This window comes from Vitis vinifera, chromosome 1, assembly GCF_030704535.1.
Source record: "Vitis vinifera cultivar Pinot Noir 40024 chromosome 1, ASM3070453v1".
Lineage (NCBI taxonomy): Eukaryota > Viridiplantae > Streptophyta > Magnoliopsida > Vitales > Vitaceae > Vitis > Vitis vinifera.
In genome coordinates this window covers 10,406,658-10,427,385 of record NC_081805.1, presented here as the reverse complement: position 1 = coordinate 10,427,385, position 20,728 = coordinate 10,406,658, and the positions used below count along the sequence as shown (strand labels likewise).

Sequence of the window (20,728 nt, the reverse complement as noted above, 5' to 3'; positions counted from 1 at the left end):
GTACGGATATCATGCATTGACAAGGATTGAAGATGGAGTGTAGGCCAATGGGGTAAAGGAAGTACTGAATATTATGTAGTCATCAAATCCAGTGTTCAGATCACAAAACAAGAAGAGAGATTGATCTATTCCTCGTTAGACCCACATAGAGCAAAATTACACATGAATAACAAAACTATCCACCTTGAACAAGAAGCCACCGAGCTATAAAAATGAGTTGATGAGAAGCATTTGATTCTCCCACCACAAAACTTTAAAATGTTTCTACTGTGAGATCCATATGGTGTGGATAAGACAAATTGTGCCATATGCTATACCCAAATGGAGTAAGGTGTGCTATATTCCCTAATCAAAGCCTCTTAAGTAAAGGAACCACCTTCTTTCTCAGTATATTCTAATTCATATACATCTACATTTTAATCAAAACCTTCTTTTCTATATATATTTATATGTCCGTATATTTTCCTATTCCTCACTACTGGTATCATATTTCCATTCCATGGAGTAAAGAGAAGGTCAAAATGAGGTACCCCCAACTAAGAGCGGTTCAAGTGATTAAGGCATATATATGTGGACCATGGCTAGCCGGAAAAATTGTAAAGTAGAAGCAGCCAAGCGTGGTGGGGAACAGGCAAATATGCCTCACCCCGACCATCTGTCCTCGTCCCATGATGTGTGTCTTCTACAAATAAATAAACAAAAGCCAAACACTGTGAAAGATTTTCTATCTGAGTCTTAATTGATATTTGTCTCAGCTAAAAATTCTCTGATGTGTATCAAATATTTCTCAACATCCGATGTAAAAATATACGTAACGGGCATGATTCCTCGTTATGCATGTCACTATCTTACCTCAAGAGGATGAAGCTTTCATGCCACTCTTGGTGGCGGAAGCCTTTTACTTTCATAACATTGTACGTAAGGGATGTAAGTAAGCTGTGTTTGGCATCGTAGGTGCATGAAAATACACAAAACAAAGCAAAAGAAGAGTGTCGTATTAGGAGCTTACCAGTATAAAAAGCAAGATGGTTCCCTCCATGTCACGTTCCAAACCAGCTAAGACCCCTCCCAAGGTTCGAGAAAAGTGCAACAGAATCACTCCAACCTAGCTATAAAGGAAAACCAACCACCCCTAACCCATGAAGTGAAAAAAACTACCCCCACCAAGGAAAAAAAAAGGAAAAAAAAAACAAAGGAAAAAAATTCTTGCCTTAGCCCACTCTCCCTTCTCAACCTTTCTTCTTCACTTCTCCCTCTTGAAGATCCGTGTGTATCTCAGTCATCATGGTATAATGATGAGCTTGTTCTAAACTTCTGATCTTTTGTTTTATCCATATCACCTTGCAAGTACAAGGCATCTTCTTGTAGAGAAATAAAATATATATGGCAGTAAAGGAGAGAACTATGGGGAGTAGTCGTGGGTTGTTTAAGTCCTTGTTTGGAGCACTTGCATTTGTAGGGTGTGTCTGGCTTTTGCTGGGAGGAGGGATCCTGGAAAGCGGAGGAGCAAAAACGACATCAATGTTAGCAGCTCACTACTCCTTAGAAAATCTCAAGCACATGAAGGTGATCGACAGAGAGAGGCTTGTTATCCGTCGACAATTAGATCTCAACTACATGAGCAAAAGAAGAGTTCCAAATGGACCCGATCCCATACATAATAGGTATTTATATATGTCCACCCCATACACTTATGTTCGTGATCTTTTTCCTTGGTTTTCATACAACAAATTTATGTAGCACAGCATATATCTTTGAACTTGCATATATGTTATGCATATGTGAGAATTCATTACCATGGTTTTCCTTGTTTCTTTCAGAAAGAATCAACCAACACAGAGAGAGAGAGGGAGGGGAGGGGGGTGGGGGTGGGGTTTGGAGGCATATAAAAACTTAACTTCATTTATTTTTTTGGCTCTTGAGTGTTTTCTCAATTTTAGAAGGAACATAAAGGCTGCATCATGTGAATTCTTGAAGAAAATTTTTGAACTTTCAACCCTAGTCAAAATTAAACTGCATGCTTTGAACAGCTTGCAAGGCATGCTCTGCCCTGGCTTTGCTTTTCAAATATGCCATAGATTAGACCAAGATCTTTCCGGCTCTTCTTTAACAAAAGAGTCTGAAGCAAATATTCCCCTATCATCTTTCATTTCTTTAGATGATAATAATATTAATAATATCACGTATCAATTCCAATTATGGGGGTTTCATGCATGCTTTAACTGCTACATCAAGTTCTTAATTGTTGTTTCAAGTTCTCTAAGGTCCAATGTGCCAAAGGTTGCACCACTACTATAAAATATGGTTAAGTCCCATTTAACCATACAAAGAAAAGGGGAGAAAAGTAGGTCTCTTCACTTTATTCCATTCCTTAATCATGCTTATTTAAAGCTAATAAACATTTCATCATGTTCTCTGCCTTTGCATTTATGGGGTCTTTAACCTTTCCATGGTGCCTTTCTTTTTCACTTCAATTCTTTTTCTCTACCCCTTCAATTATTAAACTATATATTCCTGTGCTTCAGGACAAGGACTATGTACTTAACGCATTCCTTTCGTCAGCATATTTGCTTTCGAAAGGAGGCGGAAGTACTTTCAAAATTAGAAGCCAACTTGATATAACCCGAAGCACTGTTTAGTTGTTTTCTAAAAAATAATCGTGAAATTGGAAGAAAATTTTCCCTTCATCTTTTGCTTCGCAAAGCAAAAAAATTACTTCAAAATTACATTTGGCCAAATACTGCTATCAAAATGAACTGAGATTGCAGATTTATTTCATTCTGGCATATGCTTCCACTGTTTTTTTCTGCAGGAGAGCTGGGAACTCGAGACAGCCTCCTGGTCAAAGCTTAGGCAGCAGATATTGAGAAGCTTCGGAAAAAGAGCGGAAGATGAGACAAGTTGTCTGCCATCTTCTATGTAATTTCTTAAAAATGGGGCTATAAATACTTCTGAAAACATTGGAGGAATCCCAGTTTGCAAGGTTCGTTTCTACTTACACGAATTGTTATGGCGATAAAGAAGAGGAAGCTTGTCTCACACAAAAAGTACATTCAAAATTAGAATCCTCAGAAAGATTAATCACAGCCTTTGCAGACACTCCACTTTAGTATTCTTGGTGTTTCTTTATAATTTATTAATATCAGAGAGGGAGAGAGAGATGATCACCGTCATCAATCTTGGCATGTAAGAGAGACCAAATAAGAAAAATACTATGAGTGCAAAAGTGGATGGAACAGAAGCCGATAAATGTTCTAGCAGCCCCATGCCTGCAAGCATGTACGGGGGACATGTGCTAAACTCTTATCTATCAATCAATCATCTCTGGTTTTTGGCTTTGTTCAAGCATCTCTATCTTTTAAAACTTGGAGGCATTTTCACCTTAAAAAAAAAAAAAAGATAAATAAATAAAAAGGTGTTCGCATCTTGTGTTAGTCTTTTTCCACGGATTCTTTGTTGGGCCTGCGAGAGACTGTTTTGGTCTTTGGTCCATTCAAATTTGTGTTAACTACATGAGATTCTTCTAGTCTCGTGGCAATCAAAGAAACGAAGATAAAAAGAGGAAAAGGAGGTAACGGAGACACATGGGTCTCTGTTCTCTCAAAGTGGAAATACAGGGGAGGCTCTGCCCTCAAGCACTTCCCTTTTTAAACTTACTCCAATGACTACTCTCTCTCTCTTTTCTTGCTTGCCTTTGATTGGATGAGAAACTAAGACTTGGTCTAAAGTTTTTGAGACTCAAATTAGAGCCATTAGCAAAAAGGGCAAAAGGGAAAAAGAGATGAAACCCTGCCTTTTGGAGCATGTGAAGCAGCCAAGGAGTAGCCCCGTATTATTGTTCCATTGCAATATGTGCTTCGTCTTCCCTAGGGTTGCATTTTGAGTGGAGTGGACATGCCTATCAGGCTACTACTTTTCCAAGCTATCGTCAGAGTTCAGTTGTATGGTTTTCCTAGGCCTGCATTTTTGAGTGGACAGTGACGCCTTGATCCAAAGTCTTCGGTCATTTAAGTAAACATTAGTAGAAAGATTCCCACCAAGCTCCAAATTAGTCCATGTCACTGATCCCACCTATTGCCTATACAATTATTAATACTTTTTTTTTTTTGACACGCTTCTCAATTCTTTTTTTTTTTTAAAAAAAATAGAAATCAGCAATAATTCTTTTCTACAAAAAATAAACAATTCATTTTTTAAAGACTATTTCAATATATATGATTTCACTTCTTTAAAAAATGAAAACTAAAACTAAGAACATAATGTTAATATAATATTCCTTAATACGTGGCATTGCCCCCTAATTGCCACCCTCACTCAAAGACACTTCAAAATAAATAAATAAAAATGCTAATTCAAGGAGTGGAATAAGTCCAAAGTCATTAAATTGTCTCATTGAAAAGATGCTCCGACAAAGAGAAAGCTAAGCAGCCGCCTCCCAATTACACACACCATTTGTAAATCAATACAAGTCAAATGTTCAAAGGCCTCAAACCCAGCCCTTCTCCAATCATCTATATACACATTGGTCTAGGCCCATATTCTCTCTTCTATATATGATATATCGTATGAATAAGAAATAATTTTTTAGCATTATTTTAAGACTCACATATACCAACAATTTTAGTCTTAATATATATGAATATTGCAATAAAGTAGAGTTTATAGATTGGTTCATTGTTACCTTTTTAACTTCTTTATTATAATTTGATTCATTTATGGTATTAATAGGCAAGGAAAATTATTTTTTAAATTTTAATTTTTGTCATTTGAATTCTTCTTGGATTCATAAAATAATATTATTTATCTCATTCCAACTTTGAAATTTTCAAATGTGATTGATTTTTTTTTTCAACTATAGCAGGATGACTCCTTAAGTATATATATATATATATATATTATAACCAATTAACCGTACAAGCCTTTGTCTGTTTGATAAATGTTTTAAAAAATAATTTTTGATAATAGTTCTTGAAAATTATTATCTCATTTTATAAAAAAGAAAATCTAAAAATTTAAAATATTTTTAACTTGTTTTTAATATTTTTAAACGTTTTAAAAATAAAATTTATATTTAATGTTTTCTTTTTAATAATTCTACATGTTATAATTATTTTTTAAAATAATATTTATAAAATAAAGGAAAATAATATAAAATAACTAAAAAATATTATTTGAAAACATTTTATTTTCTATTCTTAAGAATAGAAAATATATAAAAAAAATTTGGTTTATCAAACATATTTTTTATGTTTTCTATTTTAAATAATAAAAAACTATTTTAAAAAACAATTGTCAAACATGTATCCTAAGACTCTCCATAGGATTAAAACCTTAGGATGCTTTGATAATCGAGGAATCTTTCCTGACAATTCTTTAGGATTCTTCATGGGAAGATAAATTTGGGGATGCTAATCATTTTGCAACAATTAAAATTAAGTAAATTCAGAATATTCGAACTCTAGACTATGTGTCATTTATTTAGACATTATGATAACTTATAATAATATTAAAAATAATTAAAAATTAATAAAAAAAAAATAAAGGATTCTTAACACTACAGTTGTTATTTTGATTTTCTTGCCTTATTGTTAAATAATGATAAAATTATTTTTATTTTTTATTTTTTAAAATAAAAAAATAAAATGAAACCCACAGAAAATCTATGAAACTAATGAATCTTATATAATATTTTCTCGAGGGCACTGTAAAATCAAATAGAAAAAGGGGAAAAAAAAAAACACAAGAGGAGACACGTAGAAACCAGAACATTCAAAAAGAACAGCTAGCTTGCCACGTGTCTCAACGCCATGATTCGACTCGGCGGAGCCACCGGGGAGAGTGACTTCGTTGCTTACAACCAATATTGACGAAAATGAATTCAAGGATTTTAGAGATATGGCATTTCATTTGAATTTGAGTTTCATTTAGCATTTCCTGCATTCCAATTTCATTTATTTATTTCTCTTTCTCTTACGCAATAATATAATTATTTTTAGTATTTACTTATATATAATTTCTGTTTTTTCTAGAGAGAGAAAAAGGAGAGGAGAGAGAGTTTCGTTTCGATGGAGACGAGTCCATCTCCTATCGATTGGTTTGCTTCGTTCACCGATTCGGAAACCTAACCCTAGAATTTTCAGATCGTCTCAGATGCTCATTCGATCCAATCGAACGCTCAATCTCTGATCAAACGCTTATCGTGGAATAACCTTAAGCGGATCTTGGATCTCTGATCGAAAGGTGTTGCAGATCGCATAGAGAAACGATGCCGTCTCACGCGGATCTGGACCGTCAGATCGAACATCTGATGGAATGCAAGCCTCTGTCGGAGTCTGAGGTGAAGACTTTGTGCGATCAGGCTAGGACAATCCTAGTGGAGGAATACAACGTGCAGCCGGTGAAGTGTCCGGTGACGGTGTGCGGAGATATTCATGGGCAGTTCTACGACCTCATAGAGCTGTTTCGGATCGGAGGGAATGCTCCGGACACGAATTATCTTTTTATGGGCGATTACGTGGGTGAGTTGATAGCTGTTGTATCAAATTTTATGTTTGGTTTTGGGATTTTTTTTTTCTGTTGTGACATGATTCATAAGCTTGCAATCATTGAGGTCGTGCGGTTTGGTTCTGTACCTACTTCAAAAGAAGAAATTGCTTTCTGATGTTTCTCGGGTGGCTATGTATTGGTTGGATGTAGAATTTGACATGGGAATTGCCATAGCATTTAATGTAAATGTCGAGTTGCCTTTGATTTTCTGTTCTCTTTTAAATTTATCAATTTTGATAAATTATTGGATAAATGAAAGCCCTTTTTAGGTTCCGTGTGGATCTCGGAAAGAGGTGGAAAATGCGAATTTAGCTTGAAAATAAATGATTTTTAATTTCTTTCCATCCTTTCCTTGATCTTTCTGATCGAGATCCGAATGGACCCTAATGATGGTTGGATTTATGTTTGATCCAGTGGCCTTTTCTTTCTCTTATTTTCCCTTTTCCTTCTGGTGTCTTTTGGGGTTGTGGAACAAGCTCCCTCGCTCCTCTGTGTTGATCAATTTGACAAATTGATTGATTATAGCACTCTGCCTTATACTGCTTATTCTTTAATTTGTGAAAATATGTCTGCAAGCATCATTTCCTACCCTTTTCGTGCCCAAAATTACCTAACTCACTTTCCACTCTTCGTTTCCCACCCCACTCAAGTGAGGCTGACCTGAATCCAACAACACCAACATGAATGCAAGGTTGGAGATTTCATAGGTAATCCATAAATTGGAAATTTTGTATCTGGAGTCCACAAGACTGCTGAAAGTGTAATGGTAAAATGCAAAATTTTCCAGAACTTCTCTGTGAGTGTGTGTGTGTATCAGTTGAGTAACATGTAGGCCTGGGTTGAGTTTCAAATGAGCTTGGTATATGCTTAGAATATGTTGATGATGGTTTGGCTAGCTCAGTAACTGCCCCTCACCCATTCTCCTGAAACCCATTTCTGAAGTATCATAACCCCTCATTTCAACCAAGAAAGACCTACAAATAACATCTGCAAAAAAAGCTTAAAAAATTTCCATGGAACATCTGTTCCACACTTTGCACCCATGAATGACATGGTTTAGGTTGAAAATGCTGCAGTGACAACTGATGGACTGAAATGGATGTGGTTTAAGATATTGAGAGGAAAATATAACCATAAATAGACTGAAAGACATGATGAAACTCATAACCGTAAATAGAGAAAAATTTAAAAAGATTTGATGTGATTATGGTTTGTTAAGGCTTTGTCCAGTTATATTGATGTGCAAGATTAATAGATTTTTAATGCATAATGTAATTGGTGACAATACATGAAAATATTGAGTGAGGGGTTGAATAAGTGCAATAATTCCTGTTAGTATGTTAGTAGGAAGAAAGTGGCATCATTCTAGCTGAGATGCTGAAAGGATAGGGAAATGCTAAAAGGGCTCCTCCACATCTGATTAATTTATTGGATCCCATTTGATGGCATATGTCAATACGGGAGAACACATAGTGAAAGTATTTTTTTCTTTCAATTCTTTCAGCATGGTTATTGTAGTTAACTCAACTGTGCTTTTAATTAACTAATGAGTCCCAGATAGGTTTTATGTTCAATTTAATAATCAAATGGCATGTATGATGTGCCACACAAGTTTTGTAAACCTCGTTGGAATTTCACCTTTATGGATGTACTAGAATTTTGTTCCTCATTTTGGTTATTTTGATGCAGATCGTGGGTACTATTCGGTGGAAACCGTTACACTTTTAGTGGCTTTGAAGGTTCGTTATAGAGAGAGAATTACAATCTTGAGGGGAAATCATGAGAGCCGGCAAATAACTCAAGTGTAAGACTCTTTTTAAGTCTAGCCATATTAATCTAATGAGCATAAATGTGTTCAATGTGCAAAGCACAAGAGGTTATATTATTTCTTTCTTTCATATAAAGTATGAGCAATGGAAAGTGATCTGTTGGCTGTAGGAACCCATCATACAAGTTATTTGTTAATTAATTTTTTAATCAGGATGGCATCTAGACATCTTTCTCAGGTAAAAGATATCTGTGTCACTGTCATTTTGAGTGGAACTGTATCCACTCAGCTGGTCTAATAGTTTCATTACTGGGAGGTTCTTTTTCCCCACTTTGATGGTGATATCCCCTGAGCTGTTGACAGGTGGCTGCTTCCTAAGCCAACCAAGTGGCCTATTCTGCTATGCTTTGAGTAGGGTTATCCCAATTCTTCACCAACCCCCTGGGCCACACACAAGCACAACACACACACACACACAAAAAAAAAACCTTCAGGACAAGCCATGGGATGTTGTAGCATGAACATTGCATCAGAAATTAAAAAACAAAAAGGCAATAAAACCAGTGAACAAAACAACTTGTTGTTCACTGTACTCACAACTTGTGGATTTTCCATGCTAGTGCAAAATATTTTGATTTTAAATAATCAATGCTATGTTGAAGTTCTTCCCACTAATACTTTGAAGAAATGGTTCCTTACAGTAATTTGCATATTATCTATCATTCAGCATAATAAAAAGAAAGAAAATGCAAATTCATATGAATAAAATATTCCTTTATTTTTTTACCAAAAAAATCAGCACTCTAGTTATCCCACAATGTTTTGTTGCATGTCTGATACATTGCCAAAACTTTAGGCATTCCACTGAAACCCAACCAAATGGATGATGGTTGAGGCTGTGGTTTCTTTTCTTTATATTGCAATATATGTCTAGATTTGTCATTAAACAATATTGGTATGTATTGGCTGATGCATGTGCAATACCTAGGAATGCATATTTCTGTATGAGTATTCTGACCTATTTTACTCCTTGGGTGTTGAACATGATTGTCTAGTTTAAAATATTTGCCCTATCTGGTTCTTTCCATTTAAATTCTTTTTTAACAACACTGCAAATTCTTTGTCAAAAAACTGTGACCAAATTCTTTGATTTGACTAAATTTCTTGTCTTACCTTAGAAAACCTTAAAACTGCCAAAAATCATTTCTCTCTAGTCTTTTTTTTTTTATTCCTTTACAATAACATGCTTATTTTCTTCGTGCTTGCTCAAATAATTGGAGTGGCTTCACATGGCATTGTTCAATTGTCTTCAATTAATTTGATGATTCTGTCTGTTGAGTGTTGCCGATATCAAATGAAAGCACATTCTTGATATATGAAACTACCTAGAGGGGTAAACAGGTAGTCCGAATTAATTAATTAATCCTAATTTCAACTTTATTGATTATTATTAGGCCCCCTTTGTCCAAATGTTATTAGAAGAAATGATCATGACAATGGAACACAGATGTATATGGAAACTGTCCGTGAAAACCACCTACAGAAATCTATGATGTTTTAAAACTATAAGTAGATAAGTAGATCTAATCCACTAATTATGAAAAAGAATTACATAGTCTTAGCTAATCTAAACACTACCTCTCTTGACAGACTCGTACCAATAACTTGTGGCTACTCTTGCTCTTAAGCTGAATGGCTCATCTCCATGTTGAGGCCAACAAATTGACATAACAGCTCACCTTTTTGTTGATAGATCTTCCAATGCTCATTTTTTAAAGCATTTAAGGGATTTAAATTGTAGGCTAAAGGTAGTTTTTCATTATCTATGATACACAAAAACTTTAATGTAAGCCAAAATACCTATATCGACAACACATCTAGTGTGAGATCTGTAAATACATCAGCTATTTGTCTCTTTAGCTGCATTATCTATCTTTAGGTGCATTATCTCTTTCTTAATTTTTTGTTAAATTTTTCTAGTTAAATGTAAAATAAATTATAGTAAAAATAAGGAGTTTTTAAATTAATTTTTAACTTGTGTAATTGAAATGTTTTCTCTATTTCTTAAATTTTTAAAATAAAATTAAAAGATAAATATTATAAATATAAGATCATATTTTATTAACAAGCAATCTATTAGAAATTTTTTATTACAAAATCAACATAAGTTTTTAAAATTTTAAACTAATCAAAGTTTACTGGTAAATATTGTCTTAAATATTTTTCCAAGCATCATTTTAGAATAAAAGGCATAAATAGGTTTTTCATGTACAATTAGCAATAACATTAAAGTAAAATAAGATTAGCATCTTATTAAAATAGAAAAGATAAAATAAATATATACTCCAATTACAATTAATTGTGTGGTATAATAGATGACTTATAATTATCATACAATGCTTGTATTAAGTGTTAATTTATTTTTAATTAATGTTGCATCCAAGTACTTGCACCCATAGTTGAGATCCTTCTCAATCGATTCCTTGTGTCCTAAGATTTTAGGATGCAAAGGATTTGACACCTAGACATGTGCTCGCACTCAACACCTTAACACTTGTACCTAAACCCACGTAACATAGTTCATAATGTGACTGTATGAGATAAAGATTTAATCTTAGGTAAATTATATGCAGACCCTAGGTTCTTAGGCTAAGTCTAATTAGAAATCACTTAATATAAAAAAAAATAGAATATTTGGAAGTTTAAAATAATTTTTAGAGAAAAATAGTCTAGGGTGCTTGAACTTTCTCCTTGGGAATTGGATGTTGAGGATTCCTTTGAACTTTCTCCTACCCTAATTTTCCATTTTTCTGTAAGTCATGTTCAAGTTCTCCAATCAACTTTCAAGCATACTTGGCACATTTTTTGGCTCTAATTTGACTCTAAATCATGTTCAACTGTTATCTTGACCCAAATCCGAAATTTGGAACTTACCTTGCTCCCTTCTTGAAAATCTTTGACTTGTTCTTGGGATCCCATCAGAATCTAGTACTCCAGAATCGCTGCATTTTTGAAGTGAAATTGCTAACTTAAACTAATACATTATTACCAAATAATTGGTATAGAACTTTGTTGGGTTTAGTTGATTCAAAGGGGAAAATGATTACTATCATTTGTATAGGAACTTCATTCTTTGTATTGGTTATTTCCATACTCAACCTTCATTTTATTTGTTTCTTTTTCCCTCTTATTCAGGTATGGTTTTTATGACGAATGCTTGAGAAAATATGGAAATGCCAATGTCTGGAAGTATTTTACCGACCTTTTTGATTATCTACCCCTTACAGCCCTCATTGAGAGTCAGGTTTGAGTTGTCCATGTTTCTTATGTTTTACTTTGATAAATTTCCTGACTGATACTGACAGCCATATATTGTTTATACCATAGGTATTCTGTTTGCATGGAGGACTTTCACCATCTTTGGATACATTAGATAATATTCGAGGCTTGGACCGTATACAGGAGGTATGTGCACAGTTTTGGTTAGTTTATGTGCTTGACCATTTAAGATCTTATGCATTGATTTTTCATGACTGATTTCTCTCTATTGCAAAAAGCTTTATCTCCATTTTCTTCTGTTGATGACTGAACTAGCTTGTCACATTGCAAAGAGGAGGCCCCTCCTTGCTTTTTCAAAACATGGATAAATCACGCTGGGGAATGTGAGGTCTGCTTTTGAGAATATATACAAACATCCTTAAAGTTTAGCATTTGAGAAGTTCTCCCAAACAAGGCTTAAGGAACCATTTGTCTTCCACATTGTGTTAAATTTAGGACTTGTTGGTAGTTTACATGATACACAAATTTGATGAGAAAGCTGGTGATCAATTATCATCTGAACTAGCATGATATTTTGGCCTTATTTCACAAACTCATGCTGTTGGTAAAACAAATAAAGTATTTTGTCTGCTAATTAGTCTTTCTGTACTACTAACATGGATTTGGTGTTTGTACAGCCTCCTGAGGTAGCATTAAAGAATATGGGAAATTTAGCTGCCAATACTAATTACTCATTAAAGGATGTTAATTATTGAATTCAATGTTTAAATTTTTTACCCATAAGAATAAATTAAGGGATGCTAATTATTTTGTTTGCTTTTGGACTCGACTAAGATTATGAACACTCCAGTATATGCCTTAAGTCTCACTTTATGAGTTTGATTAAGTTCCAGAAAATGCTCCGAAGATGAAGCATGCTAACATGGGAGCTAATGGTGATTTTCTTATCTATCCTAGACCAGATGTATGAGGTAGTCTAGAGAATGTTGCAATGTAATATGGAACTAAAATCATGGGGACCACTAAACTTGTCACAATGTTCAGCCCACTGGTGCTTATTTTTACCTTCTGCCCTGGGGTTAAAACTGAAATGTTCCTCTTCCTTTTTCTAATTAATTTTATGCCTGAATTTGGATGAGAATATATCTTCTTATTTTCTTCTCCTCCCACTGGACCTAGTAATAGCTTTACGTTCATGTGTGATTGTTGCATTCTCTGTCAAACTTCTCATGGTGTTCTGATTTCCTTGTTTTCCATTTATTTTTTTCAACCTTTCACAATTGCTGATGGATTTGTTTGTGGGTAAGTAGGTTCCACATGAAGGACCTATGTGCGATCTCTTGTGGTCGGATCCTGATGACCGTTGTGGGTGGGGTATATCTCCACGTGGAGCAGGCTATACTTTTGGACAGGATATAGCAGCTCAGTTCAACCACACCAATGGGCTCACTCTAATCTCAAGAGCCCATCAACTTGTCATGGAAGGTTACAATTGGTGCCAGGTGAGAAAACCCAACAGAATTGACTTTTGCATTTTCTTGTATCACATTTTTTTTTTCAATTATTTATTTACTATTGTAATTGTTCTAAACATTTTTCTAGGAAAAGAATGTGGTGACTGTATTTAGCGCTCCAAACTATTGTTACCGGTGTGGGAATATGGCTGCAATACTAGAGATTGGGGAGAATATGGATCAAAATTTCCTTCAATTTGACCCGGCACCTCGGCAGATTGAACCTGACACCACTCGGAAGACTCCTGACTATTTTTTGTAATTTCCATACTTCTGTCGGCTGTTTGTAATCCTCGTTTGTTTTCGTGTTACTGTAGATGTGTTAAAGAGGAGTTTTGTTGTTTGAGGATCATTGCCAAAATCATTCTTTTGTTTGGAGTTTGCACCAGTGCTGCTTTGATTATGTGCTAAAGAGACTCACAAGAAAAGTGATTAGGGGCATCTCAAGTGTCTTCTGTATATTTTTTTCAAGAGGAAGCAGCAATAACGTGGTTTATCTTGTTCTGTAATTCTAAAATTTAAGGAAGATGTTTTCTGAATATCCCCTTTCCAATGTTGTCGCAGCTCACGAGGAGGGTAATCAATCAGATTGCTGAAGGCAATGCAATAAATGTAAGATTTGGGTTGTCTCTTGGCAGAAGCTTCTTTGGCATTTTGTTTGAATGCTACTTTAGTAGTCATTAGCAATGAGCTTCTGGTTTTTTATCAGAACATCTTTGGTGTTTTGTTTGCCCATCGGCTTATACTGCTGCTATTTTATATAGGACGCTATAAACCAGTGTAGTTTATATGGACATGGTCTACACGTTACATCAGACTTCGGGGCACAATCATCCAGCATGAAAATTTGGAAATAAATTCGTAGAATAGGTTGTGAGAGCCTAGAGCCTATACTTGATTTACATGTAACTCGTCTTTTTAAACGATAAATTCACACTTTAAAGAATAAATTGGATTTTTTAAAAGTAGTTTGAAAAAACAAGTTCCACACGAAATTCAATAGAGTATCAAGTAGGTTTACAATTGTTTTAGATAGAATAGTTTATAAATGTTCTATTACTTCAAGTTGCAATACACTTGATTGCCTTGCCCAGTTTTAGAGTAGGCGTTTGATTCTTTGTATAGAGTGAGATGGGATTATATTGGATAAGATATCATTTCTAGCTAAATATAAGCAGATGAAAATTATCCTTGTTTGATTTGCTATTTTTTTTAAAAAAAAAAATGAAATGAAAAATATAATGTTTTTTAATTTTTGTTTAAAAATTAAAATTTAGCATTCTAAATTTCTATTAAAAAATATATTGTTTAGTATTATTAGGAAATTGTTTTACAATTTATAATTTAGTAAATAATTTTTTATTTCTATCAATAATATTTTGGATTGAAATACTTAAAATTTATATTATGTTATTAAATGTACAAAATAATTTGTACATATTAAATAATTCATATCTCAGTGTGATTTAATGATATACTTTACACATTTTTTAGTTTTTCTAGGAGGACAAATTAAAATTTTTTAATCACGTTTATTTATTTATTTTTAGAAAATAAATAATCTAGAAAAATTGAAAATAAATAAGAGTAAATTTATAAAAATCTCATATTATATCAAATCAATCAAATATAACCATGATATATATATATATATAACATTTAAATTTGAAAACGATTAAAAAAAATTTATAACCATTAATTAAATCATTTTTATACTTTAAAAAAAAAATAAATGAATTTATTTAATTACCATTTTTAATTAAATAAAAGATCCTTTGCTATAATATAAAGGATATATATGGAACATTCCAAAACAGATGGACAAAATCTTGGAAACTTCCTATAATTTAAGTACAAATACAAAATACATGACAATTTGCCACTACATGAGAGCCAGAAAACAGCGATTGACAATTTGGTTATTGATTTTACCCTACAAATTCAATGTTTCAAGAGTTAAGATAATCCTTCAAGAATCATCTCCATGGAAGGAGTAGGACTTGAAAATACCAATCACAGCCTGCTGTATTTAAAATCTAGAACTGGTGGGGATTCTCACAGGCCCAGCCCCGGGCACTGCAACACTCCGCTTGCGTCTGAAGTATACAGCTGAACCACTAACCAGCAATAAGCACACCATAAAACCCTGTTCAAAATTGTTCAAATAATATGTCAGACTTCAAAATGAAAATTAATCAAGTTTTACTTCACCTGAGAAAAAGGTGTCTAGAGGATCATGGAAAAGTTCAAAGAGAGGAGTGGAGAACAGAATGGACCAAGAACCAAGTACAATGGCAACAGAACCAAAAAGAAAGGAAAAAGGAATTCATAGGGAAAAAAACAGTTGATCTATCACTCAAATTAACGAACTCTTGGGATACAGAAAGGTAGGTTTGTTTATCAAGCATGTTAAATAAATCCTTCAATCAAAGAGTTGCAGCCATGATAACAACAGAGCTAGAACGAAGTTTGCTTTTATGCTTTCTAGGGGTTCAGTTTAGTTTTAGTGCATACACTTCATTTATTTGTCTTATTGAGTTCCAGCCAACTTTACATTTTATACCACAATTAGCTACTATGATTTAGGGTTAAGACTTGAACTAGTAAGCTTTTTTTGGAAAAATATTGTTAAGAGTCAGTTTGGATACAATTGCTGCTCTATTTTTAAAAACAAAAAATAACAGTAATTTCTATATAAACCACAAGAACTCTCCTAGAGGCTTACATTGAAAAATTGATATATATTAAAAAAAAATTCCTACCTTAAATTTTAAAATTTTTTAAAGTAATTTTTAAGGATATAAGGTAAGTCTATACATAAGACTTGCTAACTTTTATGTAGAAGTTTCTATTTTTAAAAAGAAAAAATATAAAATGTATCCAGACAAAAACCTACTATTTTGTTTTCAAGTTTTATTTCTTAAATATATGTCAACTAAAAAAATATGAATATAAATCTTCTTGATATTTCCTATGTGCATGACCACGATATACTCCCAATTTTACTTGCATTTCTTGCCAGGAATTCCACAACCAGTGTGCCACATTTACACCATGTTGGTGAAAGCTTGATTACTATGAATATTGGATTTTAGTTACATAACAAGAATCATTAACAATAATTTGGGAGACTTGGGGATCAAGACATATGTATCAGTGAAGATTTGGCAAATGTATTAGCCTAAAAAAATATTCATGGCTACGATGTCTGTGAGTTGTTGTTTAATGATCATTACATCATGCCATGTTAATGGGATCTAAAAAGCATGAATAGCATTGTTCTTTAGTATGATTTTGTCAAGATAACCAAGTGTTCAAAGGGCCAGACAAATCACAAGAAGAACAGCTTTGGAGAACATTAACATACCTCAAAGCCAAGTACCGACAACTTCTCTTCATTTACAGGTGGTATACAGCTCCTGTATGTAATATATGCCTTCAGACCATCTTCTAATGTGGATGAATCCTCCAATAAACTTCTATGTCTTATTGAAGCATAGAGTTTTTCTGCTTCATTTTGCATTACATGTGGTTTTATTTTCTTGTAACTGTTTTCTAGGGCAGATCGACTATTTGGTGATTTTTGGCTCTTTCCTTTCTTTGAACCATCTTCAATTTCTACACATTTCAGAGGAATACGGTAGCCAGTTTCACTGCAGCGATATTTTACATCATTCTACAAGGATACATATAATCGTGAAACTCAGTATAAGAAAAAGACTTAGATGAAGACAAGATGCTTTGAAAGAATATCCTAATATGACATCATAAGGTATATGAAGTTAAACAATAAGCTGAATCTAAAATGATATGATCATTTAATACCAAGAATCATGCAGGTGACTTTGATTGACCATATTTTCAATTAAAGATCTTTGCTTCCTTCTATCACTAATTTTTTGTTTTGTCTTGAATAATATTCTTCTAATGCAACCAAGATTTTTCGTACAGGTAGTTGACTATTTGCTGTTGTCTTTTTTTTCCCTCCTTTCTCTTTTCCTTTGAAATCTAAGAAAATTGAATGATGCTTGTAGTATTAAAAACAAATACTAATCCTGCGAAGCTGTTTAAGGTGTCAGTCAGCTACAGGAACTAGTCTGCAGATTACAACTCTCAAAGATTAAACTCCGGAATCTTTTTTTAGTGTCCTAATCAGGGCATATGATCTGAAGCAGGAAGTCATCATAGGGAATACTAAAGGCAAGAACAAAATATCACCACCAAAAATAGTTATGATGGCTACAAGCTTTAAGGTTTCAATTTTGTGGGTGGTAATAGAACTATAACTAACCTCTCATTGCTCACAGGTTCTTGTTTTCAATGAAAATTATTATAGCTGATATCTTTTAACCAAAAAAGTTGTCTATATGTAACAACAACTAAACTGAACCAACATAAAAGTTAATGGTAAAGAAATCACAAATGTCCTCCCTCAGTTTCTAAGAAACGTATATTCAAAGCATACAGTCCAAGAAAATTACTCCCACGCAATCTTCTGCCCTTCACTATCAAACACTAGTCATTTACAGATAATCAACAATTAGCAAACAATATTGACAGCTAAACATTTCTAATGCAAGTAATTGAATAAGAGTGAGCGAATTCTGTCCTAATAAGAAGTTATTAATGAAGCAAATTTATAAAGGAAATAAAGGGAAAAAATCCTCGATCATATAATCCTCATTTAGCTAACTCTTGAATGTAAAACAAGGAAAGCAAATCAAAGTCTATAAAATACCACTGAAATTTTCATAAAGCAGGGCAAAATGAGATCCCGTTTCAAGCAACCTTATCTTTAAAATAGGAGGTGATTATTTTTGTTGTTATAAGGATAATAAAGATAAATTAAGTGTAATGAAGTAGGTGTCCTGTGGAAATAGAATCAGTCCACTGTGTTTTACATAACATTTGAACAATCTGTAACTAGACAGTTTCACTAGGAGATGCTCGTAATCATTGAGAAAAAATTGAAATAAGCACATTCCCCTAAACAAGGGCTAACAAATCGAAATGAAAACAATTAAACACTATACAAAGCAAGCTGAACTCTTTTAAATCCCATGTAATGCAAAATAAATCATAGGGGTTCGATTTCTACGTGATACACAAATGCCCCATTAAAGTTCATCCTGCTATACAAGATCACTCGGAGCATTTCTCGGACGCAAAGCAGGATGGAGATCTACTATACTAATGTGAGCCCCTTAATTTCCCTTAAAGAAAATTTTGATTAGGTTTGTATTTTTGTTCAGATAAACCTCTATGTAAACAAATCGGCATGTAATTTCAAACACAATTTTGATATAATAAGCCTCGTATAATTCAATCAAAATGAGTCAAAAACATAAACTAAAAACAATAGTACATAAGAAAATGAAGTGGCATGGATCAAACACAAGGGAGTGGCTTAAATTTCATATATGAAGAAGGGGAATAATGAGAAACCTTTTCGGAGTATTGGCAAGGAACGCAGGGACCCGAGATAGAGCAATCGAAAGTGGCGTTACTGCCCTTTGGGGTTTCTCTGAAACTCAGCAGAACTCTCCTCCCAACAGCGTCGTTTGGTGATTCAGATCTCCCAATCCTGCGCAAATAATATAGAAGCAAAAAAAAAAAAAAAAAAATTTAATACGAAGAGATGGGATGATCAGAGAGAGAAATTGAATTGTTACGTTTGGTGCCCTTGCGAGTGATGTGAAGATCGGGAGACCACTCCCATAGACAAAAGGTGGATGATCAGAATCCACGCTGCTGAACTTGAACGCGTCATGCCTCTTTCTTTTGCCATTTCTCTACTCAGCCTCTTTCCTCACTGCATAGGGGTTTCAAATTCACAAACAGCACCTTCTCTTTCCTCTGTGTTCCACCTCCATCTGTTGCTCTAATTTTCTTCTTATTATTTTCTAGGGTTAAAGCATTAGAAAGCGTCTGTATATTTCTTTTTATAAAAGATATTACATAAAATATTTATTATATTAATATATCACTATAATAGTAGATTTTCTCATAAAATAAAAAAAAAATTAAGAATATCTTTAAAATATTTTTCATCATAATGAAATATAGTTATGCTATGGAGATGAAATTACGCAGACAAGATGTGATGCATCACACTATAGGGAAGAGCAAAAAAATGCTCAACGGAGCGAATTATGGTATAGTGAATGATTGTGCAAATTCAACACTTTGATAGGTTATCTGAACCCATCTTAGTGAATTTGAGTGCTTATAATTCATCCAATGTCTATGCTTATTGTCAAGACTTTAAATTTTGCATTTAGTGCGTTTTCCTAGTATTTGTAGTTTTTTTTTTAGAATAATTTGGCTTGAAAAATTCATAAAATGAGGTAGTCATGGATGATTATCGAGGTTTAGATGAAAAGGATTTGAGAAACTTGGTGAAAATTGAGAACTTGGAAGAGCATAGTGTTGTACAAATAAGTGCACAAGTGCATGTAGGCACACTTCACTTGTGCTCACTAGTCCTTCAGCATAATTGTGCATAAGTTCTAGGTAGGAACTCAACACACCCACTATTAGTCTATACAAGCACAAGCACCACACAGAGCCAAGTTTGAGTTAGCATAAGTCTACATACATCATCTACACAAGCACAAGCTTCATCAAGTCTTGCACACTCTTTTGCATATTCATCTCCATGTGAACACCAACCCTTATCATAACCTTTGTGCACAGTCTTCTACTCAAGCATACCCTCCTCAAGTTTGCATACACAAACTTGCACTTTCTTAAGCAAAACCTTGTGCACACTTGAACAACTTTACCTAAGACTGTTATTCCCAAACCAACTAGTTGCTTCTAAGTACTCTTCTTCTGAAAATTCTATTAGATTAGATTTGGAAGGAGCTTAGGGAAAAAGGAACTAGGGAGAATATTTAGACACTAACATTCATTCAGTAGAGAGATGATCAATTATTCATACTGGAATTGATTTTCCATGAACCAGTGTGTGGGGTGAAGCAATAGGCTTAACAATGGAGCTAACTTGACAATGAACAAGCACCTGCAAAACAAAAGCTTACCTTAGGTATTCCAAGAGAGGTTTCTTCAATGCCAAAGTAAGTCAGGTTATTGAATATATGGAAAGTTTTGAGAAAGGGCACATACATGTTTCCTGTTTTCTTTCTTTATTCATATTCACTTAAGGGAAGAGAGGCAATCTCCTACACCTACTACTTTTGTATACCTACCACCTTCTATGATGCATAAGGTGTAAGCGTCCTGTCGATGATGGATGGTAGAGGTTGCAAAGAGTACTTTTTTTACCTATGATGACCAATAAAGGTTGCATGAACAAAGCCCTATTGCTAAGGTGATCACAATAAGAGTAAGGATGGTTCCTACATGAAGCATACCTCTCGGTTTGCCTCCAAGTTTGGCCACAACCTTCGAATGAGAATGATAAGGTCTAGTTTCCGCATACACCTTGATAGCTTTTGGTCTCCACAACTACCTCATTTTTCTGGATGATATGATCGGGTTAGGCTAAAAAAATTCTTTATGTGGCCTTCAAGTTTTATTTAGTACCATATCTTACGTACACATTTTTTTTTCTTGAAGTGAAAAGACCATTTAGGTTGCCCTTAGGACTTGCACCTCA

The 20,728-nt window shown here is 33.9% G+C and overlaps 3 protein-coding genes across 3 annotated transcripts; 2 read left to right on the top strand and 1 right to left on the bottom strand.

The window, feature by feature from the left end:
- Nucleotides 1-731: 731 nt before the first annotated feature.
- On the top strand, nt 732-3,338 carry LOC100854096 (CLAVATA3/ESR (CLE)-related protein 25). Its single transcript, XM_003631241.4, has 2 exons — nt 732-1,664; nt 2,813-3,338. Exons 1-2 carry the CDS (start codon nt 1,384-1,386, stop codon nt 2,865-2,867), a joined length of 336 nt encoding a protein of 111 aa, XP_003631289.2. The 5' UTR covers nt 732-1,383; the 3' UTR covers nt 2,868-3,338.
- A 2,541-nt stretch (nt 3,339-5,879) lies between these two features.
- On the top strand, nt 5,880-13,646 carry LOC100256981 (serine/threonine-protein phosphatase PP2A-2 catalytic subunit). The gene is made up of 6 exons (XM_002268180.5): nt 5,880-6,518; nt 8,236-8,350; nt 11,510-11,618; nt 11,702-11,779; nt 12,904-13,095; nt 13,196-13,646. Exons 1-6 carry the CDS (start codon nt 6,266-6,268, stop codon nt 13,367-13,369), a joined length of 921 nt encoding a protein of 306 aa, XP_002268216.2. The 5' UTR covers nt 5,880-6,265; the 3' UTR covers nt 13,370-13,646.
- A 1,279-nt stretch (nt 13,647-14,925) lies between these two features.
- On the bottom strand, nt 14,926-19,392 carry LOC100248470 (uncharacterized). Its single transcript, XM_002272338.3, has 4 exons — nt 18,780-19,392; nt 18,553-18,691; nt 16,475-16,783; nt 14,926-15,253 (listed from the first exon to the last, which is right to left on the bottom strand). Exons 1-4 carry the CDS (start codon nt 18,893-18,895, stop codon nt 15,137-15,139), a joined length of 681 nt encoding a protein of 226 aa, XP_002272374.1. The 5' UTR covers nt 18,896-19,392; the 3' UTR covers nt 14,926-15,136.
- Between the last annotated feature and the right edge of the window lie 1,336 nt (nt 19,393-20,728).